The following is a 27227-nucleotide window of genomic DNA, read 5'->3' as shown; positions in this document are numbered from 1 at the left end:
AGAGCCAGCAAGACATTATTATGTTGTCATCGGTCACAGATGACCATCGTAAATTATTATTCAGTAGTCCAATTTGAGCAGGAATATCCACAACAAGCAAACCATCATATTTGTAAACACCAGGTTTTTAATCATCATCATGCAAAGCTGTTTTTTATTTGTGGATGAGATCACTGAAACACCATGCACTTATTTTGTATTGGTTTGGCATAAAATAAATGCAATTTGTAGTCTTTTGTTCCCTATCCCCAGGTCATATGGGCTGCTTTTTTTCTAAACCAAACATAGTAAAGCAAATCTCTGATTCCAACTCATCATCTCTTTAAGGAAAACAGCCTTGTAAATCATGGAACATAAGGATGACATTTTGGTTTTTGGAGCAAATAGGCATGTTTGCAAAACAGAAGAACTGTTATCATTATTACACCCACCCTGACAACAACCTACTCTCAATATGCCATCTGCCCTTTGAGGAGGAGGAAGAGGGCAAAGGGAGGCAGGTACAGACAACTTCAGGCCCTGCTCCAGTCAAGAGTGACTCCTCCCTCAGCCAACCTCAAACTTTATATCACTTGTTTTAGCCCTTTAAAATTGTAAGCCACCTTCTGTGCCTTGGCAGAAAGGCAGTATATAAATGCAATGGATGGATGGGTGGATAATAAAACAGTATGCTTCTTTCAAGCCTAATTTCAGCACATAGAGGATATCCTCTGGGTACCATGGAAAGCTTCTGAATGTGTGCCTCCAGGAGCCGTGTTGGACAACCCAGTTTAAAAATCTCCTAGGGGTAACCAGTATGGTGCCCTTTAAATGTTGTTGAACTCTCAAGCGGCACATGTCCACTGGTCAGAGCTGCAGGGACTTGTATGTGGAGGGCACTCTGCTAGCCACGCCTGTTTTAACAAGAGCTTTACAATTCAAATTAATTTGTAATTGTCTATTTAAATGCAAAAAGAGAAGTTCAACATGCATTTGGAAAAATGCTTTGTCGGCCATTTCACATGCTTACCGTCGCATCTTCAATGCCTTTTTCCTCAAGTATCAGTTTCACACCTTCAGCAGAAGTCACCACATGAACGTTCTCTCCCATTTCCTTGGGCTGATTGAGCGGCAATTTGGGTTTGGGCAGTAATTTGGTTTTGGGTGACCCCTCTCCAAATATTTCATTCAAAGCATCAGCAAGAGCCTGGACTGTATTATCTGACACATCCACAAGGCAGATCTGTTTCAAGCAGCCACTCTCAGTGGTTTCTTCCAAGTGTTCCTTAATGGATGTTACAATGGTATGGGCACACTCTTCTAATGGAAACCCAAAAATCCCAGAGCTTATGGCAGGGATGGCTATGGAGCGATGGTTATATGTTTCTGCCAGGTTTAAGCTTCGCTTCACGGCCTCCTTTAACAGTCGGGTACATTTTTCTTTTTCTGAACTGTTCCACCTCGGCCCAACTGCATGGATCAATTCTTTACATGGCAGATTCCAAGCATGTGTTCTAACTGCACGGCCAGGCTTCAAACGTCCATGCTTTCTGACTAGGTCATCACACTCACTTTGCAGCTGTGGGCCGGCCGCTTTTAAGAGGGCATCTGCAAGGCCACCAATGTGCTTCAGGTCTTCATTAGATGCATTGACCACAACGTCAACTGAGGAACGGGTCAAGTCACCCTTATAAGCCTCTACCACAACACCATGTTTTAAAATTATTTTAGCGTGAGGGTGCCCTAGTTTTTCATCAAAGTTTCCTTTATCTTCTCCTTCTTTCTGCAACCTGATCAAACAGTGAAAGGTTTGCTTTGCTTCAGTAATGTAGGTAAGTTCTCGGGTTTTGAAGAAATTTTTCACTCCCGGTTTATCAAACGACACGATAGCAAAATGCAGTAAAGCCAGCTCTTGTTCAAGCACAGCAGCTGCTTTCATCACATCTGCTCTAGGCCCACTCAGGACAATATTCTTCTCCTGAGCTTGCTGCCCAAAATTGATTTTCAGACCATTCTTCCTCAGGTTCTGCCAAACGTTGCCCTTTTCCTTCTCCATAAACTGCACAACGGCCACAGCCTTGGCAGGGATTACTTTTTGAATTTGTGTGTTTTTTTCAACAAAGTCAGAAAGCACCTGATAAACATCTACTACAGTTTTTGTATAACCAGCAATGGCTACTTTGGCCTCTTCTTCCAAAGTGAGGCAAACATCAATTACGAAAGCTACCTCAACAGAATTGTGCCTCTTATGCAATCGCTCAGTGAGTTCTTTCCATTCCCTTTTGTTGACGAGTTCACGGTTCATCAAAGTAATAGATTTATGAGCTAGGTTTTTCATCATCTGCTCCTCTGCTTTCAAGAGACTGTCATCAAGATATCCGAATAATGCTACAGAATCATATTGAAGTTCATAGGAGGCATTAATTTTATTTGCACCAAATATGATCACTGCTACCTTTCTGCTATTTGCATGCTGTAGGAATTGAAATATTGCAGGGGGGGTGTTGACTTTTTTCTCCTTTATGTTATACAGCTTCTCCTGTAGGGCACATTTCATCTTATAGACTTCCGCAACCATTCCACTCAGCTGCACCATCTCAGCTGATGTATCGTAAGAGAACTTTAGGTCTGGGTTCTCTTTATAGACATTCTCTTCAAGCAAAACCTGATGCAGAACAGCATACTTCCCCGGGGTGACTGCCAAAGTTTCACGTATAGTTTGCTTAGCTCTTTCTGCATCTTTGGTCAAATTTTCCATGTATTCGTTTATCAATTTCTTCACACCGTCCACAGTAAATACAAAACCGGCGAGGGTAACTGTTTCTTTGGAAACATCCCAAATTGCCAAAACATCCTTTATCAAATTGTTTTCTATGGTAGGCCATGCTGCTGGGATGGTTTTGCATTGAACAGCCTTGAATTTGGACATGATGCGTGTAAACTCCATAGAAATGTTATCTTTCCAAGTCTTGATCAGTTCCCTCATTGACCTTCCTTGTTTAGATAAGGCAGCTGAAGGGTGTATCACAACCTCTGGCTGTTTGCAAGTCGCCTGAGGCCACGTTAGCTCACTGTGACACTTTGCCATTTCTTGATTTATTTCTTGGACCAGGCCATCCTTCCCCTGTAGAAACTGCCAGATATAAGGGTCTAAGGGGACTCTGACTGGGTCTGGCATCTTGATTTCAGCCCTCTCCTTTCCATACAAAACCATATCTAAAGAACCGTAGTATGGATAAACTGAAACTGGTTGATTGTCAAAAAAATGCTGCTTTTCCAATGCTGCCTGCACAGCTAAAAAAAATGGGGAAAAGAAAAGATTAAAATAAAACACACTTAATATTCTACCATGCCAAATCCCTCAAATGCATAGACCACTCAAAGATGGCGGCCTCAGAAATGACTTGAAAGTACACCCAACGGCTTGTAATCCTTACAGAAACAGTTCATGGTTTGTTTCCTTACAGTGAAAGCATGGAAAAGCAAAGTGAGCACAACTGGCTCATGCGCTATAAACCACAGTTCCTGGCTTAACTGTGAGATGAACACAACCTTTTTATTGCCTTTCGTGCTGCTTTTGTTCACAAACTCTCTCCTTTGTTCTCCTAAACACGACTGTTAGCAACTTGGTAGTGAAAGAAACACTCATGCTCAAAGGTTATATTTCTGTGACTGAGCAGTGGACTGAGCAGGTTCTGATTCTCAGCTCATATTAAATCCTTTTCTTGGATTAGCTGAAATTAAACCATTTTGTTGGGTTAGCTGAAAGCACTGCTGCTGGTGAGGGGACTTAATAACTGATTCCCCTCACCACCTTTCCTCGCAGTTCTAGTATAAGTCAGTAAGAAACCAGGAAACTATTATCATGAAATGTTTCTGGAAATATGTAGCCACTGACAAAAGATGAAGTTTTGAGAAATAAATCAACTGGGGACAGGGGGAACTACTCTCACTCTCTTATAAGCAATGTACCCTCCCAGTACGTTTCCAAGCACAATTCAAAGTGTTGGTGCTGACCTTTAAAGCCCTAAACGGCCTGAGCCCACTATACCTGAAGGTGCGTCTCCACCACCATCGTTCTGCCCAGACACTGAAGTCCAGCTCCAAGGGCCTTCTGGCAGTTCCCTCACTGTGAGAAGTGAGGTTACAGGGAACCAGGCAGAAGACCTTCTTGGTAGTGGCGCCCGCCCTGTGGAACACCCTCCCATCAAATGTCAAGGCAATAAGCAGCTATCTTACTTTTAAAAGACATCTGAAGGCAGCCCTGTATCAGGAAGTTTTTAATGTTTGGTATTTTATCGCATTTTTATTCTGTTGGGAGCTGCCTAGAGCAGCTGGGGAAACCCAGCCAGATGGGCGGGGTATAAATAATAAATCATTGTTATTATTATGCAATGTTCTCTGCTCAAAAAGCTGAAAGAAAGCACTGAGTTGTTCTTAATAGATCACAACTGAAAGAGAAAGCACTTCTCTGTGTCAGAGGCTGTGGTAAACAGAACGCTCTGGCTTAACAGATTCAGCACACAGGCCTAATCCAAAGTGGAGGAACGATTCCAGTGGTATATTATTCTATTGGGGGGGGGGGCAAAGAGATGCAACTGCCAACGCACAACTGTGACCCTTAAAGTGTGCTTCCAGTAGTACAGAGGAAAAGGAGAGCAGGCTGATGTGCAATAGAGCTGAAGACTGCTGGATGGGCCACACAGTTGAGTTCTCCACTGGAAAGATACCCGCAGGTGAAAAGAAAGCCTCAGGTGCTTCAAAGCAGCTCCAGGGCTCTTTGCAAGCCCTGCGTGATGCTTTGAAGTCCAGACACAAAGTGCTTTGTGCATGCTTTCAAGGGCCCAATCACCTGACATCATTGCAAGGTGAGGTGATGGACACGCAAGCAGCCCCACCCACTTGTCAACTTTAGCCCATGAGGATAGGATCTGATAAGGACCTGGTCCTCCTGGCCAAAAAAGGTACCCCATCCCTGCCATAATACATGCTTGGAGGTGCCCTGGAAGGCTTGGAAGGTTAAAACTTTCCAGGCCTATGGTTCATCACCATTCTAGTGCTACCTCCCCTGCTGATCCTGCCATTTGGATTATCAATACAGTACAGTTCTTCCCTTGACTTGTGAATGACAGTTGTGATTATTTTATGATCCTAAAATCCACCAACGCCTCAATCTCCAAGAAGCCATTAACAGAGCTCCTGCTTTTGAGCCATCCCACTAGCAATTTTTTTGTTTTTTCAGTCACCTACAAAAATAGAATATACTACCTTGGTGGTCACAAAAAGTAACGATGGCTGAATTCTCCTCAGGTGACATTTGAATACTAGACACTTGTCCTCCTCCATGCTTTGAACTTTCAAAATAGAGAATTAAATAATCTTTGGGTACTCCTGACGGGATATTTTCAACTTTGATCGTCTGTGTCAATTCAAGCAGCTTGGCAGTAATTTTGAATTCTTTAAACCTGATGTTCCTGTGACACTGGGATACAAAATTTGCAGCATCTGAAAAGAAAAGGCAAAAGTCTTATCAGGCAATTATTTCTTGCTCTACTGTGATCATTCACAGATGTTACTGTCATTCACAGTTGTTGTTATTATTGCTCAAAATTGGTTTGGCGCATGGGACAGGGGGGATAGGAATCTTAAGAAATTTCAGGTAAGTTTAGCTTTAAAGACAAAACAGCTGAGGTCACCAACAGGAGCAATTATTATGCCCCACCACCAAAAAGACCCTGACAGATAATGCTACATCATAGCACAATGCTGTTTCCATTCTATCCAGAATTACAAAGGGGGTGAGGGCAACCAAGCTGGTGCCTCTAGCAGCAGCAAAGCCTTCTTTTTTCTGGAAGGAAAGGAAAAACCTTCCCCACTTCATCTTTAGAAAGGCAAATCAATCCCTACAGATTTTTTGAATTCGCCTGTCCCTGAGTGGTCCTGCAGCCTTACAACCTTACTCAGTCAGGCTCAGATTCCTCAGTGCTATCCTTTGTTCCTCTTTAAAGAGCAACCGCAGACAGTGCAAAGAAATCAGGAACCAAGGTATGACGAAGACAAGATAAGAGTAAGAGTAAGAATTTATTATTTATACCCTGCCCATCTGCCATGAACAGAGTAATCTAAAACTGAAAGTTGGGAGGGGAAAGGGGCGGGGTGAACATCTGTGGGTGTGCTGCGTACACCTGCTCAGAAAAAGAATACTGAACTAGATATACTTTCCCCAAAAGAGTCAATTCTTATGATATTGCACCAACTCACTACGCTGCCATTTCCTTCAGTAACCGAGTTTTGCCTTTCACTCTTTCCTTCAGCTGGTGCTAAAATACTGAGCAATGCTACATCCAAATGAAAATTCAAATTATCTGTTAAGAATGTAACAAAAGTGAAGAGCCATGGAAGTATGGGAACTGAGCAGCATAGTGACAAGCAAAGACTTTTACACTGAAATGGAAAGGAGTGGACTAACCATTAATTAAGAATTCAGAGGAACGGAATTGGGAAAGTGTGCAGTTTGGAATACTTCTGGAAAGAAACTGTGTAGCAAACATGTTTACACCAGCCTTCGTCAACCTGTTGTAGTCCAGATGTTCTGGAATACAACTCCCATCATCCCCAGCCTGTATAGCCCAATGGCCAGGTATGACTGAGATTACAGACCAAAGTATGGGAAGGGCACCAAGTTTGGAAAGGCCATTTACATAAACTTTTAACTACAGTTAGGATCAAGCTTTTATCTTGAACGCTCCAAAAACAGACCAGTAACCTGAGAAGCCAAGAATATGTGAACTTCACGGGTATTTTAATGGAATTGTTTTAAAAGGAATCAACGCCAACAATTATCCCAATGTGAAATTGTCAAGCAACACAAAGTTACCATTTCTTACCGATACTTTGCTGAAAGGTTATCACTGCGGCATTTCTCTCACTTATCTGTTCAATCTCAAAATCACTTCCTTCTGAGAGTCCACTGATATTCTCTACAAGCAGATTTAACACATCAGGCTTGTCGAAAAATTCCTCAACATTTTCAAGAATGACACGGGAAGAGGTGTGGGATTTGGTGAGGATGTCCTCCTTGTGACAGGGAGTTTCATGTGTTGATCTGTTTGCTTCGATATCCTCCTTGTGACAGGGCGTTTCATGTGTCAATCTGTTTGCTTTGATGCCCTCTTTTTGCAAGTCTTGCTGCACATCTGATTTGAGAAAAAAACGAGTAAAATATGCAACTACTCAGTGTTTGTCAGCATAGACAGAACAGTGTGCCAACTATTTTTCTGGGATTTAACCTTAATCTACATCCTCTTCTTTTTTTGTGTGTAAGATGGTGTTAAATACTGTTCCAGCAGCCATTAAAATGCTTCCACCCAAGCCCATAATGTTTACTGAGGGAACTATGCTCACAGCAAACCAGAATAAATCACCAAATTACTGGGCAGAAGCTAACTAAAGGAAGAAAAAGAAACTTACTGTATTGATCAGAATTCTGTGATTGTTAGTAAATAAACCCTGAAAAAAGCATGTCTCTTGAAGAGTCAGAAATTAAGTAAGAAGTTAATGTGTTTGTGGTATGCAGGGCTATTTTTCTAGAAAAAGAGGTACCGGAACTCACCATGAACGCCTCCCTCGTTCTCTTAGAATGGCAATGGCGCCCACCTGAGAGGTGCCAGAATGAGTTCCAGCAAGTTCCAGCTGAAAAAAAGCCCTGATGGAATGTATTTGTAGGTATTTTGTGTTTTTATACAGTAGACTACCCTGTGACCTTCAGATGAAGGGCGGTACAGAAATCAAATAAATAAATGAATGAATGAATGAATACTAATAATAATAATTCATCTGGGCTGCAGATTTTATTTTATTTTTTACATGGAAGAAACAGGCGGAGCACAAAATTCTACTCTCCTTGCTCTGAAAGTGGGAGGTCCCACTCCACCCACCCACCATTTATTGCTCTGGGAATGTTCCAATTGTTTCTTTCCAGGATACAAGTTCACAGAACAAAAAAGGCACCCCCATTTTGTTGCAGTCCAAGCTGCCTGTGGACCTGCTTTTGCATCTTGCTTCCTTATTTTTGAGAACCATCACCAGAGAAATATTCTTTGTGTGTCACAAAGAATGTGGTCCGAGCCCCAGATGACAGGGTGAGTATCATCATTATATATATATAAATCATTGGCTTGGAAGTAGGAGGAGAGAATGGTGGCCTCAGTGGGCTTGCCTGGACTTTCTTTCTGTAAAAACAGAACAAAAAATACCCACCCCACCTTTGGCTAGGGATAGGAAAACCCATCCACCCCTGCCCCTGGCATGATAATGATACTGAAAGAAAACCACCATACCAGTCTCTTCTGCCACGTCTTCTCCCCTGGAAGCCTAAAAAGAGAACAACAGCATATTGATTTGTTGCTTTGGTGAACATCTTGGCTTCAGAGCTCTAGATTCCACCAGGTCAAATATTGCCTTAATACCTGATGAAGATCAGTTTCCTTCTTGGGCACATTCTCTTTGGCAGTTTTTTCATGCTGTGTGACCACCAGCTTCAATGTTCCTTTTCCCTCTAGATCAAGTTCATGGGTCTCTTTGGAAAGAACCCTTTGCCTCACTGAAACAAAAAAATAAATTACTGTCATCATGATAACAGAGCGACCACCATGCTGGCTTACTGCTCCTTGGTTAGGCATGGGGAAACCTGCAACCATCCAGATGCCAGACTACAACTCCCATCATCCACATGGAACATGAGCCATGCTAACTGGAGCTGATAGGGGCCAGAGTCTAGAGGGCCTTTGGCTCCCTATCCCTGTAGAGATTCTAGAAATGTTCATGGCTATGTTCAGGCAGCAAAGAGAAAGGGCCAAGCAGTTTTATTTGCAGTCAGTTTCATAATGACTAAGTGATCCCGCTCCACGCCAAAATAAATAAGAGGTGTGTATCTTCTTGAATTCCATGGTTAGTATTTGGACTCATAACTCATGTGAGCAAGCCTTCCTATTTTGAGTGACCAGACACCAAAGGTCAAACATCAGTTTCAATGGAATTTGGGATGATAAATCCTGATCTGGGGATAGAATTCTTTAATCCAACAGGGAAGCAATCAACTCCACCACATGATAAAATTCTGAACTCAACAGGCACAGAACTAATGGAATTATATTGGTGTGGGGGTATGCAGTCATATCTAGTCTGAAACCTCTTTGACTTCCGATTATTTTGTTTTGCTTATTTCTCTATGTATCTTGTGGCTAACGCCCCAGTTTCCTTCCTTTTGTGGTTCTTCTTTATCTCTTTCTCCTTCTTCAATTTGCTGAGTAGGGGATATTCAGAGAGTGAAGGTGGTTATTGGTACATTTGTTTGTTTTTCATTTTAATTAACAGAACTGTTTTATGTATGCCTACATAATGACGAAAGAAGGGACACGTTTTCAACCTTTGTTCCTTAGTGAGCACGAGGATGTCCCAGATGATAATATCCCCCCCTCACACCAGCTGGCCCCCCCCCCATAATCCATATTTTCCTTGTGCTGTACTACTCCTGTCTAGTAGAGCTGTTTCTATCTCACAGGCCACTTGCTGGACTCTTGCCCCTGGTTAATCACAAGACAGCTTCTGTCAGGATTGCCAGGGGTTTCACTTTTACGTTATTAGGCTTAGGTACAGACTTAGGGGCACACGGGTGGCGCTGTGGGTTAAACCACAGAGTCTAGGACTTGCCGATCAGAAGGTCGGCGGTTTGAATCCCTGTGACGGGGTGAGCTCCCGTTGCTCAGTCCCTGCTCCTGCCAACCTAGCAGTTTGAAAGAAAGTCAAAGTGCAAGTAGATAAATAGGTACCACTCTGGTGGGAAGGTAAACAGTGTTTCCGTGCGTTGCTCTGGTTCGCCAGAAGCTGCTTAGTCATGCTGGCCACATGACCCAGAAGCTGTACGCTGGCTCCCTCGGCCAATGAAGCGAGATGAGCGCCGCAACCCCAGAGTCGGCCACGACTGGACCTAATGGTCAGGGGTCCCTTTACCTTTTACAGACTTAGGGAATAGGTTTAAGATTGCAGCCCAAGGAATAAGACCCAATAGACACAGTGAGGGGCTTCAGTTTACACAGAATGGCGCTGTTAAAGCAGTTTAGCATGACTAAACCGGAAGCCCCTATTTTGGTGTCTCCTATGCGGGAACGCCCTTCTTTTTAATATTTATTAAAGGCACATAACAACTTGCCCCCCTTCCCTCCCAAGAAAGCAGCAAAGCTACTTTCTGGAAGTGTCCTACAAATGCATCGAGGGGGAGCACCAGTCCCAGGAAAAGAAGGGGAATTTTCTCCCTCCCTCTCTCTCTTACCTTCTTCCTTAGCAAAGCAAACCAAGACCTGCCCGGATTGCAGCTGGATCTCACACTCTCCGCCTCCCGACTTCTTCCGGCTCTGGAAGTAGAGCAAAAGTTTGTTTCTCAGCTGTTTGGGGGGTTCTGGGGTCCCCCAATCCGCCTGCACCCGCACGGCGAATGGAGACAAGGGCCTCCTCCCCTCCGCCATGTTGCCGAGAGTGGCCGAGGAGCCGCCACTTTCATTTTCGTTTTCCTATATGGGCGCCGCTCCCAAGCTTTTTCTTGGCTGTGACGCGATATTGGGGAAAAGGGAAGGGCCGGTGGGTGGTTCCCTCCGCCTCCAACCCGACCCTGGCCACCCCTTCCTTGCCTCCGGTGTTTTCCAGGAAGAAACCCGAGCAGACCAGTGACAGATATTCTACTGCTTAAAAGGAGAGAGGCAAAAAACAGCCGACCAAAGCGGAGGCTGGTGCCCCAAAACGGTAACTGGAGAGCTGTATCATAGATGGGTATTATTCACACTACGTTGGAGCAGAGTTTTCGACGTCCTCATCGTTACAGCTTTCAGACCTTTCTTCCCGCATCGCCTTTTTTAAAAAAATCATTTTCATTTCGTGTTCTACCACTGGGTTCTACCACCATTCGAGCGCCAGTTGCTGGCAATGGCAAGGGAAGAGCGCGCAGCCTTGGAGTGGGGCGGGCGGGAGGGGGGAGAGAGAGAGAGAGAAAGAAAGAAAGAAAGATTGACAGCTGCTCCTGAAGTGTAGTTTAAATTCATTCCGGAATCCCGCAAAACGATTTAAGGATTTGTTTAGTTATTTTAAACAAATTAAAAATGCCCATATGCAATTAAGAAAACAATTATAGACTGAGTAACAAGTTTTATTAATCCCATGTGGGCAACTGTGATTTCATATCAGTGGCGTAGCGTGGGTTGTCAGCACCCGGGGCAAGGCAAGTAATTTGCGCCCCCTAACCCGTGGATTTTAGCTCTTGAGTGCGAGCGCCCCCCCCAAGATGTTGCGTCCGCCCCCCCTGCACCCCCACGCTACGCCGCTGCTTTAGGCCCCCCAATAAAACATTTGAGGGGGCCAGTCCCCCAGTTGATGGGCATTGCCAATGTGATCAACTATGCAGGGCGGGGTTTACTTGCCTCCCCCCCCCCCAATATCATACTGTATTCACATTGGCACCCCTGATGAACTCAGCGGGGCTTACTTCTGCCCCGCAAGCCTTTGCACCTCCGCGTCTCCTTTCCTCTCTATATGTAAGAGGGTGAAGGTCAGGCTGGCAGCGCAAATAAGGGCCCCGCTGCTGAAGGCCTCGCCCGCCACGACCTCCTGGTCCACGGGCAGGGCAAGAAAGTGCCTTTTCCTTGGGGGGGGGAGTCTTAAATTTCAAAGCATTATTATTATTATTATTATTATTATGAATAAGAATATCTAATGTGCGTGGTTTCTCTCCTCCACCGACGACTCGCCACGTGCGGGCTCCCTTCACCTCCCCGTCCCCTCAAGGGAAAGGGAAAACGACGTGAGGAAAAGCGACGCGGCGGGACAGCCAGCGAGGTTCTCCTCAGAGCCTTTTCCCGCCGCCCCCTCGCAAGACAGCCCTGAGGCCGAGCGCGGAGTGAGGGGCGGGGCCCGGCGGAGTCTCGCTGCCCCCCAACGCCTCTCGAGGCGGCATGAGGGGCGCCGCGTCAAGGGCGCCCGCGGGCGCAGCGGCGGCTCCTGTCAGGGAACGAGGCGGGCCCGGCGCCTCTCCCCACCCACCCCGTCCGCCCACCCATATCCCGCTCAGGAGGGGCCGGTGGGCTGGCAAGCGCCTCACGCCAGCAGCACCAGAGAGGGAGAGAAGTCCGCCTCCCGCCGCCGCCGCCTCTTCATCCCCAGCAGCAACTTCCCTGCCCGGCTCCCCGCCGCCGCCGCCTCCTTCTCTCCCTGCTTTGCAGTAGCAGCCGCCGTCACCGCTCCTCCTCTCCTCCCGGGGACGATGCTCTGGCTCCTCAGCGGCAGCTCCCGAGCCGTGTCCCCGCGGCGCCTCCGCTCCCCCGGGCTCCCCTTGGCTCCCCTTCGCCGCCTAGCTCCTGCTGCACCACCTGGGGGCAGTGCCCATGGCCGGGGCTTCCTCCTTCTCGAGACATGGGGCTCTGCTATAGCCTGCGCCCGAGGCTCTTCGGTGACTCCGGAGGCGGCGAGCGCCCCCCCAGATGTTGCGCCCGGTGCGGCCGGCACCCCTGGCACCCCCCACGCTACGCCACTGTTTCATATGTATAAATATGAAGATCCATCTTTAAGTGTCTGCAGTTTGTTCAATTCTGGGCTGCATTCAAATTAATTTGTACACTAGGGCAATGATTATCACTAGGGCAAGGACACTTCTCCCCTTTCCTCCTGCTGAGTGCCCCCCAAATCTGCTCTGGATAGTTGAGAATACCCCAGAACAAATGGGAAGGGCGCGGGGGGGAGAACACAAAAAAGTCCTTGCACTGATGGAACATTGCTGTGTTGAATACAATGTGATGATTTTTAAGTTCATGTTTCCTGTTGATTAATAAATCACATGAATGTGGTTTTGTGAAATCAGGGTGTTTATTTGGAGCATTAATTTAAATAGACTGAACTAAAATGTCCTAGCAGTTCGAAAGTACAGCAAAGTACAAGTAGATAAATAGGTACCGCTCCGGTGGGAAGGTAAATGGCGTTTCCGTGCGCTGCTCTGGTTCGCCAGAAGCGGCTTAGTCATGCTGGCCACATGACCTGGAAGCTGTATGCCAGCTCCCTCAGCCAATAAAGTGAGATGAGCGCCGCAACCCCAGAGTCGTCCTTGACTGGACCTAACGGTCAGCGGTACCTTTACCTTTACCTTTAAACATGTCTTCATAAAACAGTCTCCGGTCCTGGTATTGTAACCAGTATTGGTTCTTCCACTAGGATAACTGGGGCACATCTCTAAGAGAATGTCAAGTAATTTTATAAAATAAAACCACTCAACTAATTCCAACCTAAAACTATGGATAGCTTGTACTAAGCAAAGTCTGCAGTAACTACTATATTTCCCTGCATCCACTCATTAAAAGTTGTAGGAGCTGCTGGGTGGGCCAGTGAAGCCTGATCTGAGCGACATGCAAGTCCAGAGGATTTCCAGAAAAAGGGATGTGAATCTGCTTACAAGGTCTATCCTTAGCTTAAATCAGGAATATCTTGATTGGAGGAAAATGCTGGTGCTATTATTTTTTGCTTGTTAGCTGGTCAGTAAATTTCTAAAATGATGAAGTTTGGGGTCTATGCCTGTCAAAATATCACACTACATCCTCCCAAACCTGGAAACAAGTGTTTGAAACTCCCATTGTTCTAGGCGCATTTTGCGACAGGGAATTTCATTAGCATGGGCAGTTTCTGAGGTCTGGGCGCAGTACTGTGCCTAGGATTTCTGATTAAAACTGCAGAGTGGAAGGAAAGGACCTTTTTCTGCCTCCCCACATCCAGCTACATTGGTGTCTCGCAAGACGAAAATAATCCGTTCCGCGAGTCTCTTCGTCTAGCGGTTTTTTCGTCTTGCGAAGCAACCGTCTTAGCGGATTAGCGCTATTAGCGGTTTAGCGGCTAAAAGGCTATTAGCGACTTAGTGGCTTAGAAAAGGGGGGGAGCGGAAAAAATCGCAAGACTTGCAAGACGTTTTCGTCTTGCGAAGCAAGCCCATAGGGAAATTCGTCTTGCGATGCGCATCGAAAAACGGAAAACCCTTTCATCTAGCGGGTTTTTCGTCTTGCGAGGCATTCGTCTTGCGGGGCACCACTGTACTCCCTAAAGACTGGAGAATAGACCCTCTTAAGAATATTAGGTGGGTGGGCAGGGGAAGGACTAGACTGGGGGTCGGCAACCTGCGGCTCCAGAGCCGCATGCGGCTCTTTAAAGCCTTTGCTGCGGCTCCGGGGCGGAGGCGTGGGGCGAGGGGAGGGCGCGAGGGAAGGAGGCGAGGGCGCGAGGGAAGGAGGCGAGGGCGCGAGGGAAGGAGGCGAGGGGCGGGGTCGAGGGGAGGGCGCGAGGGAAGGAGGCGAGGGGCGGGGTCGAGGCGAGGGCGCGAGGGAAGGAGGTGAGGGGCGGGCGTGAGGGAAGGAGGCGAGGGGTGGGGTCGAGGGGAGGGCGCGAGGGTCGAGGGGAGGGCGCGAGGGAAGGAGGAGGCGGAGGAGTTAGTTGCCTGAAGCCACTGTTCAAAACTGGTCACTGTTTTGAAGGGGAGTGAAGAACACACACTCAAAAAAAAGGTACCGTATTTTTCGCACCATTGGACGCACTTTTTTCCTCCTAAAAAGGAAGGGAAAATGTCTGTGCGTCTTATGGAGCGAATGTGTGGTCCCTGGAGCCAAATCGCTGTTGCCCTACGCTGCTGGGGTGCTCTTCGGGGATGGGGGGAGGAGCCACGGTGCTCTGCCGGCTGCCTCCGCTTTCCCCTGAAGCCCCGGCAACGTTTGCAAGCAGCGGGAAGGCTGTGCGTCTTTGCCCTGCGCTCCTGGGGTGCTCTTTGGGGGTGGGGGAGGAGCCACGCTGCTCCGCCTATAGCTTTTGCATTCCCCCTGAAGCTCCGACAAGGTTTGCAAGCAGAGGGAGGGCTGTGTGATCCTGGGGTGGAGGGGGGAGGAGCTACACTGCTCTGCCTACAGCTTTTGCATTCCCCCTGAAGCTCCGACAAGGTTTGCAAGCAGAGGGAAGGCTGTGTGATCCTGGGGTGGAGGGGGGAGGAGCTACACTGCTCTGCCTACAGCTTTTGCATTCCCCCTGAAGCTCCGACAAGGTTTGCAAGCAGAGGGAAGGCTGTGCGTCTTTGCCCTGCGCTCCTGGGGTGCTTTTGGGGGGGGGGGAGCCACACTGCTCTGCCTATAGCTTTTGCATTCCCCCTGAAGCTCCGACAAGGTTTGCAAGCAGAGGGAAGGCTGTGTGATCCTGGGGTGGAGGGGGGGAGGAGCTACACTGCTCTGCCTATAGCTTTTGCATTCCCCCTGAAGCCCCGACAAGGTTTGCAAGCAGAGGGAAGGCTGTGCGTCTTTGCCCTGCGCTCCTGGGGTGCTTTGGGGGGGGGGGAGCCACACTGCTCTGCCTATAGCGTTCGCATTCCCCGTGAAGCTCCGACAAGGTTTGCAAGCAGAGGGAAGGCTGTGTGATCCTGGGGTGGAGGGGGGTGGGGAGCAGCAAATTGCTTTCTCTCAGTGCCTCCTAATTCAACTGCAAAGGATTGCCTAACCGGATTCTGAGCTCCATTTGAAGTTTAAAAATACTAAGTTTGGGGATTTCTTCAGGTAGCAGTTTTGCAGAAATAGTCATAAATACATGCAAAGCATTTCCACAATTCAGTATTAGTGAGCTCAGCTAAAACCGAGCAGGCATCTGGCTCAGTAACAGTTTAAACTAAACAACTATAACCAAAATAAAAAAATTCCTTCCAGTAGCACCTTAAAGACCAACTAAGTTAGTTCTTGGTATGAGCTTTTGTGTGCATGCACACTTCTTCAGATACACTGCTCTGTATCTGAAGAAGTGTGCATGCACACGAAAGCTCATACCAAGAACTAACTTAGTTGGTCTTTAAGGTGCTACTGGAAGGAATTTTTTTATTTTGACTATGGCAGACCAACACGGCTACCTATCTGTAACTGCAACTATAACCAGACATCCTGTGTGTTTGTGTGTGGACCATGTTCCTAGCAGCTAATCTTTATTGCTGAAAAGAGGCACTGATTTTCCACTCCAAATCTATAATTCATTATACAAATTCTTACAAGTACAGTCCACCTATACCAAACCAAAAACATTGTGTTCTCTTGTTATTGAATGGGAGCTATTTATCTGCCCTCTTTTCCTCCTCTGTTCTTTGCTCAATCACTCCATTTCCCACTCTTTGAATCTTCCTTTCAAAACAACCAGGCCTGTTTTGAGAAAACTTCAGAGATTTAGGATCTGGAGCGCAATCATTGGATCTCTTTGCTGTTCCTCCATACTCCAAGCACTTCTCATTTGCACAGCCCTGGCTTCTCTCCCTGACTATTAATATTCTTGATTAATAACAGTAAAATGCTCAAATTTTAATTTTTGTGACTGCTGCCAATACTGACTTCCCAGTGATGATGAAAACAGCTACATTATAATGGAATGTCTGTCCTTTTTCCATTCTCTTCATTATATATTGTGGCTCGCTTTAAAGCAGCAAAGTGGACAGGAGCCACCCACTTTGCTGTTTTAAATAGTTTAGTACAACATTTGAGTTGGATTTTTTCTTCTTATTTTCCTGCTCTAAAAACTTGGTGCGTCTTTTGGTCAGGTGCGTCCTATGGAGCGAAAAATACGGTAACTTGTTAATTTAATGTTTATTATGTTTACTGATTTGTGCTTTGTGACTGTTTGAGGTGGGGTTTTTTTCTTGGGAGGCTGGGCGGCGCGAAGAGAGGGAGGCTTGTGGTAGCGTCGGGGCTTGTCTCTAGCAAAGTAAGTCCTCGCTATTTGGTCACATGCGCAGCATTGTGGCTTCGGAGCTCCAACACTTGCTTTGCCGGCTGCTTTCAAAAGCGTCGGAATCAGCTGTGCTGTTGCTGGGTAACCGGATCGTCCCAGCAGCCATCTTATCTGCCCATGTGGTCTTCTGAGGCGGCCGCCATCTTACTATAGGAAATTCCACGTGGGAGTTAGTTGCCTGAAGCCCCTTTTTAAACTTAAGCAGGGGGAAGTTTGGTGAATTGTTTTCCTTAACGTTATGCAACAGCTTATTGCTGGTCTTTGTCGTCCCGCCTTTGTAAGCAGGCTGCATTGAAAGGGGGCATATACACTGGTCACTGTTTTGAAGGGGAGTGAAGAACACACACTCAAAAAAAGGAAACTTGTTAATTTAATGTTTATTTATATGAGGAGGAGTAATTCTGAGGGGTCAAACAAAGAAATAATAAAAAGTGTCAAAAAAGGTATTTTTATAATGACGAATGCCTCATTATTATATATTATTTACATCAGGCACTGATTATGATTTATGGTACACTGGGGCCCTGATTAATTTTCTATGGCATTTTGGGGCATTGGTTATTGGGCATAGCAAGTTGTGGTCGCGTGGAATTTGTGCTTTGTGACCGTTTGAAGTGGGGTTTTTTTCTTGGGAGGCTGGGCGGCGCGAAGAGAGGGATTATTTTTATAATGACGAGGATGACATTGGGCCCTCATTATTAATTATTATTTACATCAGGCACTGATTATGATTTATGGTTCACTGGGGCCCTGGTTAATTTTCTTTGGCATTTTGTGGCATTGATTATGCAGTCGCGGTCGCGTGGAATTCCACGTAGAGTTAGTTGCCTGAAGCCCCTTTTTAGTTGCTTGAAGCAGGGGAAAGTTTGGTGAAAGTTTGGTGAATTGCTGCCAAGGAGTATGGTGGAGTCTCCTACTTTGGAGGTCTTTAAGCAGAGGCTTGACAACCATATCTCAGGAGTGCTCTGATGGTGTTTCCTGCTTGGCAGGGGGTTGGACTCGATGGCCCTTGTGGTCTCTTCCACATATGTATGTGAGCAGGTCTTCTCCAACATGAACTATATTAAAAACAAACACCGATCACGCCTCACAGATGACAGCTTGCAAGCCTGTGTGAAAATGAAGGTGACGTCTTACAGCCCTGATGTGCAGACACTGAGCACTGGGGTTCAGGAGCAAAAGTCCCATTAACCTGGTTACCTGGTTGTAAATTAAATATTTTAATTAGCTATTAATTTGTCCTTTTTTCTTGAGATTGACAGCTGACTGCACGATCCTGTATATATAGCATTAAGGCCAGAAACAATATATGCAGTGTTATATTTGTTTTAAATGTTGCAATGTTTTTGCGGGTCCCAGTTGTTGTTGTTTTTTTCGGAAACGGGTCCAAGTGGCTCTTTTTGTCTTAAAGGTTGCAGACCCCTGGACTAGACCATGTAAAAATTGAATATAACATTTTAGCCGCAGTTCATTTTCAGCTTTATATTCTTGTAGACATTCCGTTGTTGTACCCATAACCTAAGTTTAAGGTGCCATTTAGCTCCTAACTTTCATATCCGTTTCTAACACTGCCTGAAAATTATTCTCCCTAATCTCAGACATAAGAGGCTGATTGCAGTTACTCTGATATACTCTGCACATAAACAGAGTTCGTTACTCCACATTTTCAGGACTGGTCCGTGACGTGTCCTGGATCAAATGAAACAAATCATTTTCGTCTTTTAGTTGGAATACTTTGTCCTTTTAATTTAGAGAGGAATTTGTTTTAGATAATGAAAAGTTGAACTGATTTTGGAGGGGAGGAAAACTGCATATTATAATTAATAATAATTTATTATTTATACCCCACCCATCTGGCTATGTTTCCCCAGCCATTCTGGGCGGCTTCCAACAAAATATTAAAATGCAATAGTCTGTCAAACATTAAAAGCTTCCCTAAACAGGGCTGCCTTCAAATGTCTTCTAAAAGTCTGGTAGTTGTTTTTCTCTTTGACATCTGGTGGGTGTTCCACAGGGCAGGTGCCACTACCGAGAAGGCCCTCTGCCTGGTTCCCTGTAACTTGGCTTCCCGCAGTGAGGGAACCGCCAGAAGGCCCTCGGTGCTGGATCTCAGTGTCCGGGCAGAACGATGGGGGTGGAGATGCTCCTTGAAGTATACTGGACCAAGGCCGTTTAGGGCTTTAAAGGTCAGCACCAACACTTTGAATTGTGCCTGGAAACCAATGTAGGTCTATCAAGACTGGTGTTATGTGGTCTTGGCGGCAGCTCCCAGTCACCAGTCTAGCTGCCACATTCTGGATTAGTTGTAGTTTCCGGGTCACCTTCAAAGGTAGCCCCACATAGAGTGCATTGCAGTAGTCCAAGCAAGAGATAACTAGAGCATGTACCACTCTGGCGACACAGTCCGTGGGCAGATAGGGTCTCAGCCTGCGTACCAGATGGAGCTGGTAAACAGCTGCCCTGGATACAGATTTGACCTGTGCCTCCATGGACAGCTGCGAGTCCAAAATGACTCCCAGGCTGCGCACCTGGTCCTTCAGGGGCACAGTTACCCCATTCAGGACCAGGGAGTCCTCCACACCTGCCTGCTTCCTGTCCCCAAAAAGAGTACTTCTATCTTGTCAGGATTCATTCTCAATCTCTTAGCCGCCATCCATCCTCCAACCACCTCCAGGTACTCACACAGGACCGTCACTGGTTCTGATTTGAAAGAGAGTGGTGCTTTAAGTGGCGCTTCACTAAAAATATATATATAATAACTAAAGCAATTCTCATGCCTCTCTTACCTTCCTTGACTCTGCTCCTTAGCCATGCTATCCTCCTCCTAAACTTATTTATACCTTTCCTAATTAATTTTCCATTGTTTTATCCCAGTTTCAAATACGCTAAGCAACCTGAAAAGGTTCGACCCTTCCACTTCAAGAATTAAAATAAAAAAGTTTTTTACTCAGCAAGTAGCCCAAATCAACATTTTATTTCGCAATCAGATCCATTTATATACAGGTAATACAGTATCAGCATGCTACTACATAACTAGAGGCACTTCTTTTCACCAGGGTAAGTGCAAGATAGAGAAATGTTTACTTCTTAAAAGTGATGAGATATTCTGGATATGCCTGGATATCATTGAAAATGACAAACAAGGAAGGTTTAGAAACATTATCAGTCACACTGTCAAAGAGAACAGTGGGATCAGCCGCATTTTTAGGTTTGGGGACAACTAATCCTTGCGCTCCAGGGCAATATTCTCCGGTGAGTACTCGAGCAAGGTACATGTACTTTTTCCCATCAGCTTCTGGTTTTGAGTAAGTATCAGAGGCAGAATACTGGGCATTTACAGCAAAATAGGTTCCATTTCCATATGCTGCAGCTGTAAAGATAAATGAAAAGTTTAAAGCAGCCAGTAACTGCGAAGTACCATTATCCTTTCACTCTTGAAAGGCCCCAGCAACACACACATCGGTATCAACAGTTTAACAGATACTTATCTGGGGAAGTTTCCTTTTCCTATTAGCAGACCGCAACAAGTCATTGCAGGGATGCTGCTAACAAGAGGGTTATTTTAGATGGCAGGTCTGCCTAAGGGTGTGCTTTTCTCATTCCAGGATTCAACTTTATCTATTGACTGTGCTTTCTTTCTGTATACACTAGCAACACAACTTTCCTTCATTGCCTCCCCGCACCAATTAGAAAATACTTGCCTCTCACCAGAGCCAAGGAGAAGGCTTCTAGCCTGGATCCCAAGATGCTCTTGCAAAACTAAGCTCTGCCATGTGAGCAGAATTCGGTTCATGCACCTTGGGAGCAAAGCCATCGATTGTGCTTGCCATTTACCCATCTAAGGGAAGTGGCACAGGGTGGGACAGCTTTTTCCTGCCTTTCTGCAAGGCACTGTTTCTGCAGAGGCTCAGAAAGAAGGCAGATGAGCCATCTCCTCCTTGTTTCTAAGCTGTCCTGGTACAACAGAAAGCTCTGTTGAAAAGGAAAGGCTTTTTACTTTGCTTCTTGTGCAGAAGGAGCAAGCAGCTCAGATCCTTAAAAAGCAAAAAGTTACCCTTGCACTTTTTGGGGATGACCGAATTCTTAGAAAAGAAAATCTAATGTAAAAAAGGAGTAAATCTACTATCCAATGCAGCCTCCCCTTGCCTTGGGAACACTATTACACTTACTCTTGTCAAGCAATAAAGGCTCAGCCAAAAATTCTGAGAGCCTCTGAGAATGAGAAGAGTCCTTCCTAATCAATGAATAGCCATAACCAGTTTGCAGCCAAATTTGTAATACAAAAACAGAGTTTCAAGCAGCTGCAATTTTTCTTTTCAGCCATAAAGTGTAACCATGAAAGGGAATACTTATACCTTTACTCCTCTTTTATAATAGAGACATAATCAGACACACTGCAGCGGGGTGGGGTAAAATTTGTCCTTTTTACAATACTGCAAGATGAGCACTTTTAGTAAATGACGACTAATAAAATTAAATAATAATAATAATCACAGATGGGGAAGGTACAAAAACTGAGTATTGTAAATGCTGAAATGACAGTATATGTACCGTATTTTTCCCTCTATAACACACAGATTTTTTCTCCTAAAAAGTAAGGGAGAGAGAGAAGAGAAGAGAGAGGGGGGGGGCTGGCTTAGGTCGACTTTTGCCTTCCTTTCCTCCCTCCCGTTAAATCCCTCTCCTGCATTCTTAGCCAGCTGCTTCTCTGCACACCCCTCTCATGTCCCTTCTTTGTTTTTCCTTCGCTCCCCACTTAAAATGTGGTTACAAAATCATAGATCCACATGGATCCTCAGGATCTTTGCATTGGGTCATCCCAAATTCACCATCAGATCACATAGCATGTCCATGGCTACAGCCTGCACCAAAAAAATCACGCACCCACTGTTGCCTGGGGCTGCAATGGTACAAAAACGTGGTTACAAAGCACAGATCCACATGGATCCTCAGGATCTTTGCATTGGGTCACCCCAAATTCACCATCAGATCACATAGCATGTCCATGGCTACAGCCTGCACCAAAAAAATCACGCACCCACTGTTGCCTGGGGCTGCAGTGGTGCAAAAATGTGGTTACAAAGCACAGATCCACATGGATTCTCAGGATTTTTGCATTGGGCTACCCCAAACTCACCGTCAAATCACATGTCTGTGGCCACAGCATGAAGCACAAAAATGATACATCCACTGTTTCATTCAGATTTTTTTTTCTTGTTTTCCTCCTCTAAAAACTATGTGCGTGGTCAGGTGCGTGTTATCGAGCGAAAAATACGGTATCTGCAGACATTGATGCACAACAATCACTCTCTTTTTAACCCCATACATAGAAACATGAGAGAATAATGTGTTTGGCACATGAAGAGTCATTAGCCATTCATACAAAAGCCACACTTTTATAATCAACTAACCGTGCATTCCTGCATAACTTCGATTAAACCCGTAATCATTTATGAGCTTTATCGATGTAAAAGCTGTTCCATGAAAAAGGGGCTTCTCATTATTTGTATGGCCATTTTTGTCATCCATCTCCTTCTTTTTTATTTGGTACTGCTGCCATTTGTAGGGATTTTGGATCCTCTCAATCTACAAGTAAAAAGACAGAACACCGATAACAACCAGTATCATCACTGGGAATAAAAAATTTAAATCACTTGAACAAGGAACAGATTTGGAGCCTTAGGGTGAATCAACCCAATACAGTAGTACGTTGGATTACAGACGCTTCAGGTTACAGACGCTTCAGGTTACAGTCTCCGCTAACCCAGAAATAGTACCTTGGGTTGAGAACTTTGCTTCAGGATGAGAACAGAAATCATGCAGTGGCGGCACAGCGGCAGCGGGAGGCCCCATTAGCTAAAATGGTACCTCAGGTTAGGAACAGTTTCAGGTTAAGAACGGACCTCCGGAATGAATTAAGTTCTTAACCCAAGGTACCACTGTACTAGCTACTGCTTTCCAGCAGCATAAGTGCTAAATGGTCGTAGGCAGAAACGCTTCTGAATATCAGCTTCTAGAAACCGCAGGAGAGAATGCTCTTGTGTTTAGGTCCATCATGGATGTAAAAAAACAAACAAAAAACACGTATAGAGGGGCCCTTGGTATAAGGTGTACTATGAAAGGAGGGACCCCACAGAAAGAAAACAAAACAAGACTTTGAAAATAATGTTTTTACCTTTACAATAGTAAATACGCTGCAAGTCTGGAGAAACATATTCTTGACAGTTTGATATTCCTCCGTTTCTGGTTTTAGCTCCACTATTTTGAGATGCGCTTGCCCCATGTCTTCCCACTGTTCAGGTAAGTCCACTGCCAGATTACCTGTGTAATGAACATGGTGCTGTTAGTAGTGCCATGACTAAGGACATAGAAGCCTATTTCAGGACACTTTTCAGTTTCGGTATGAACTTTCAGTTTGAGGTTTCAAGTTAGTATTTTGAGCGGCATTGCCATCTGTTGTCATTTTAAATTGGTGAGTCTTTATCACGGTTTGTGCACCCGTTCCAGCTAGGCAAAATCACTTGAGGAGAACACAGAACAGGGTTGGGAAGGAGTTTGGCCTAGGTAGATTCCTAAAGGCAAGACAGACAGGCCTGAAAGCCCACATTTGGCCCCTACAGGAGAGACAGCTATGTATGACTCAGGCGAAGACCAATTCCTGGGCAGCTGACTTAGAGGAGTCGGGTCTGACTGAACAAGTTAGCTATTTGCTCTATGCAGGCCTCAGCCAAAATAAAAGTTCTCCAGCCATTAACTCAGTTTCTAAATGAGGAGGAGGAAGAGAAGAAAAAGACCCATGCAGCACCATGCCATCTGTGAAACCGCACTTAATAACTTGCAATATGGTTACTTTTCATATAAGCAAATGCCCAGGAAGGTTGCCGGCAGAAAGCAAGTTGAGGTTGGATCTGGACTCAAGGCATATCTCCTTCAGAGCTTTCCTAGGCAGAAATGTTGGAGATACACAAGTGTGTGTTTGTGTGCGAGACACAGAGAATACAAGGGACAGAACTGATCAATTTGTTCATGCCTTAGAAGCTTACCTTCAGCTTTTGATACACGGCGAAGGGTGATGCTTCTCCCCTGGTTGTCCACTGCACATTGTTTACTTGGGTCCACTTTGTAGCATTTGTTCCTTATGGTTATTTCAAGCTGGTGTGCTGCAGATTCTAAGTGCATATTTGTCAGGCTATCAAAGCCTTTGTATTTCCCATTGTCTTCATACTGCCACTCTACAAAGTTGCTGAGAATATCTGCCTTTGACTGCTCCTCCATGCTTTGGATCATGCTTTTAATTGTTGAGCTGGCCGTCAAGACATCTTTGGTTATGCCAACAATGTGGAGGGAAGGAGAAGAATCTTTATACTCTAGCCTAATAGCAACATGCAGCCGCTGCTGAAGAGCTCTCAGTTTTTCATATTCGCTTTCTCCAAAGTTTGAGATCCATTTATCTGAGACAACTGTTTCATACTGGCCCTTCAAAATCAGATCCTTCATCCAAAATTCTGCCTCTTCGACATTCTTCCGGCTATCTCCACAGATTTGAAAAATGGTTGGCTCTACTGTTCTCTCCAAAAGTATTGTAGGTTTAGCTCCCTCAGCAGGTTTTCTGAAGCTAAAGAAATCTGCAACAGAACATCAATTCAGGGACAGGTTATGCTTTTAACTACTTAATGCATCTGCAGTCAAAAAGTTCTACACATATAGAAGCTGTCTACTTACCTACTAATCTAGAAAAAATGGAGTTTGACGAGGATGTGCCACCATGCTTGCTAGGTGCAGCTTCTTTTCTTTGCATACTTGCAAAAAAAATACTTAGAAGATGTGGCTGGAAAATTACTATTTTAATCATCTTCACCTGTGAAGGTGTTTGACTTATGAAGTCTACTATAGCATCTATCATATCATTGGCCACTGCAGTTGGGTCACGTTTTGCTTCACCTGCAATAATAATAAAAATTCTAGACTAACAATGGAACAAATAAACTATCTTAATGAACCAATATCAACGGAAGAGATAACTATTGGCATACAACAAGCAAAAAACAGGAAAATCGCCAGGACCTGATAGACTCACATCTACCTATTATAAAACTTTTCAAGAAATCATAATTCCTCCACTGAATGAAGTAATGAATGGAGTCCCAAAAGGAAACGCATACCCAAAACTTGGAAGAAGGCGTTCATAACACTAAGTTCCAAATCTGAGAAAGAGATACAGAACCCCAAAGACTTTAGGCCCACCTCACTATTAAACAATGATTATAAACTTGTTTCGGCTATTTTGGTAAAAAGAATGAAAGAAACTCTGAAAACATACATATGTGAAGACCAAACAGGCTTCTTACTGGACAGACAGATGAGGAATAATAGAAAAAAGAAATGATAAAGTAGTGCTTATATTTTTAGACACAGAAAAAGCCTTTGTGCAATACTGTATTACCCAAACACACACACACACACACACACACACACACACACACACACACTGCACACACCTGTATTCTCAACCCAGCAGGCAAGAACCATTATCATGAGTTCAAAATGATATCTCAGCCAGCCAAAAACACTCAAGGAGCATGTGGGGCAGGGCTGATGAGGAGTGGAGCAGCAGTGTCAATGATCTTAGCCTTCCCCGTGTTTCTTATTTAGTATTGTGGTGCCACTTAGTATTTTTGTTACAACTGAGTGGTGTCTACATTTTGCTGAATAAAGAATAAAAATACTGAGCCACTACCATTAGCACCACTGGAAGTTCAATTATGTCACCCACTTACTGCTGCACCATTGTTTTCCCTCAAGGCAATACAGACCTGTGCCAATTGCAGGAAAGGCAATAGAGGAAAACTGCCTTTGTTCACATTCCACAAGAGCTTTGGAGACTTGTGCCTTGGTATCTTCTTGGGCCACAAGGTGGATTACATTTTTACACTTCAGGTTTCCTGCTTGCGTGCATATGAGATTGTTGTGAGGCTGGGTAGCTGAAAGAAATGAGGAGCGGGGGGAGAGTGATATGTGGAACAAACAAGGCAGCCTCTACTCAGGAGGAATATATGCCTTCCATCTTAGAAGCCTTTCCATACAATTTTTGCATGCACAGAGCTCCCATATCCTTCCACAATTTTGTTCCAGATATCCTGTTCTTCCAGTCCTGAAACAGCAATATTTCATCTCTGGGGCAGATGCTGTTTTGCCCTCAACAACATTCACACCAGGGAGGGTGTTAGAAACAACCCAAATATCCAATTTTCGGTGCTGCTTCCCATACCCTCTAAGCAAGCAGGGCCTCCCCTCACTGCCTGCACTTTATACCACTGATAAACTGACAAGCAATGCAGTTCTGTTTAAGAGGGAGATATTTATGTCCCCAGGTATGCAAGATCCATTCTGTGAAGCTGTTCAGCCCACTGAGGACCAAAGAGGCTATAGCAGGGCTGCACATTTAGCCCCCCCCCCCCAACAAGACCATGACAATTCTCCTGGTCCCTCACAGAATAAGGAGTAATCTCTGCAGCAGGCAGTCTCCACAGATACAAAAGTTCCCTGCACAACTGAGAATTCCTCAGGGACAAAAAGGAGCACACACTTCTTAAGTTTGCCTGTGTGAAGCAGGAAGCAGAACCCACTGACTACTTGGAGAAATTATTGGCTACCACGACCCTTAGGAAGAAGACAAGGCTCCTACATACAGATGGCTAACATTTTACTTTACCTTCTGCAGCTAAATAAAATGAGACACTTCACAGCCATGTGGATGACCAACATGCAATTTCCTGCCAAATCATAGACACTACTTTTGTACTGGCTGTATACAGTTAAGATCCAATAACTTGTTGAGGATCAATTAAGGAGCAGGGAAGTGCAAAGTAACAAATGAGCAACAGTCACTCTCAGTTATCTTCAGGCATAAACAGCATTTAACATGTTTCACTGGCCTGTAACTATTCATGCTTCAAAGATCAAGAAAGTTGTTGGCATTCACTACTGACCACCAGTGCTGGGCAGCGGTGGGGAGGGGAACCAAACCCACCCCTGCTTATGTAAAAAGTAGATTTGTACCTAGTTGAGCACATTCCTGTTCCATCCCTGGTCCAGCTCCATCCAGAATTGCTTTGGAAACACCTTAAATAAATAAAAATTGCATTTCTCTGAGAAAATAAGATTACCTGTAAAGATTAACATCCCACATACAGCAAAAGATACCTGCACATATAGCCTTAACTAAGTTCCTATGAAGGTAGCATGCATGCATAACTGAATTCAGTAAAGATATTTTAGTGTTTTTTGGTTTCTGTGGAAGCCGCCCAGAGTGGCTGGGGAAACCCAGCCAGATGGGCGGGGTACAAATAATAAATTATTATTATTATTATTATTATTATTATTATTATTATTATTATTATTCCTTTCAACTGAATTAGACACATAGC

General features: G+C 45.0%; 2 protein-coding genes across 2 annotated transcripts in view; both read right to left on the bottom strand.

Moving 5' to 3' along the window:
* PARP14 (poly(ADP-ribose) polymerase family member 14) overlaps nucleotides 1-27227 on the bottom strand; it is a 56463-nt gene that overhangs the window by 12582 nt on the left and 16654 nt on the right. Inside the window, exons 11-16 of the mRNA XM_082236027.1 lie at nucleotides 10310-10547; nucleotides 8448-8581; nucleotides 8319-8352; nucleotides 6867-7175; nucleotides 5248-5484; nucleotides 1010-3273 (exon numbers count right to left, since the gene is read on the bottom strand). Coding sequence (XP_082092153.1) covers nucleotides 1010-3273; nucleotides 5248-5484; nucleotides 6867-7175; nucleotides 8319-8352; nucleotides 8448-8581; nucleotides 10310-10547 — 3216 coding nt within the window. The remainder of the gene's footprint in view (nucleotides 1-1009; nucleotides 3274-5247; nucleotides 5485-6866; nucleotides 7176-8318; nucleotides 8353-8447; nucleotides 8582-10309; nucleotides 10548-27227) is intronic.
* On the bottom strand, nucleotides 19756-27017 carry PARP15 (poly(ADP-ribose) polymerase family member 15). Its single transcript, XM_082235560.1, has 7 exons — nucleotides 26860-27017; nucleotides 25614-25781; nucleotides 24523-24741; nucleotides 23844-24425; nucleotides 22976-23121; nucleotides 22212-22386; nucleotides 19756-20170 (listed from the first exon to the last, which is right to left on the bottom strand). Exons 1-7 carry the CDS (start codon nucleotides 26882-26884, stop codon nucleotides 19881-19883), a joined length of 1605 nt encoding a protein of 534 aa, XP_082091686.1. The 5' UTR covers nucleotides 26885-27017; the 3' UTR covers nucleotides 19756-19880.

Source organism: Podarcis vaucheri, assembly GCF_965113315.1.
Source record: "Podarcis vaucheri genome assembly, chromosome: 1".
NCBI lineage: Eukaryota > Metazoa > Chordata > Lepidosauria > Squamata > Lacertidae > Podarcis > Podarcis vaucheri.
Note: the sequence above shows the minus strand (reverse complement) of the source record. Positions and strands in the feature narration are given on the sequence as shown.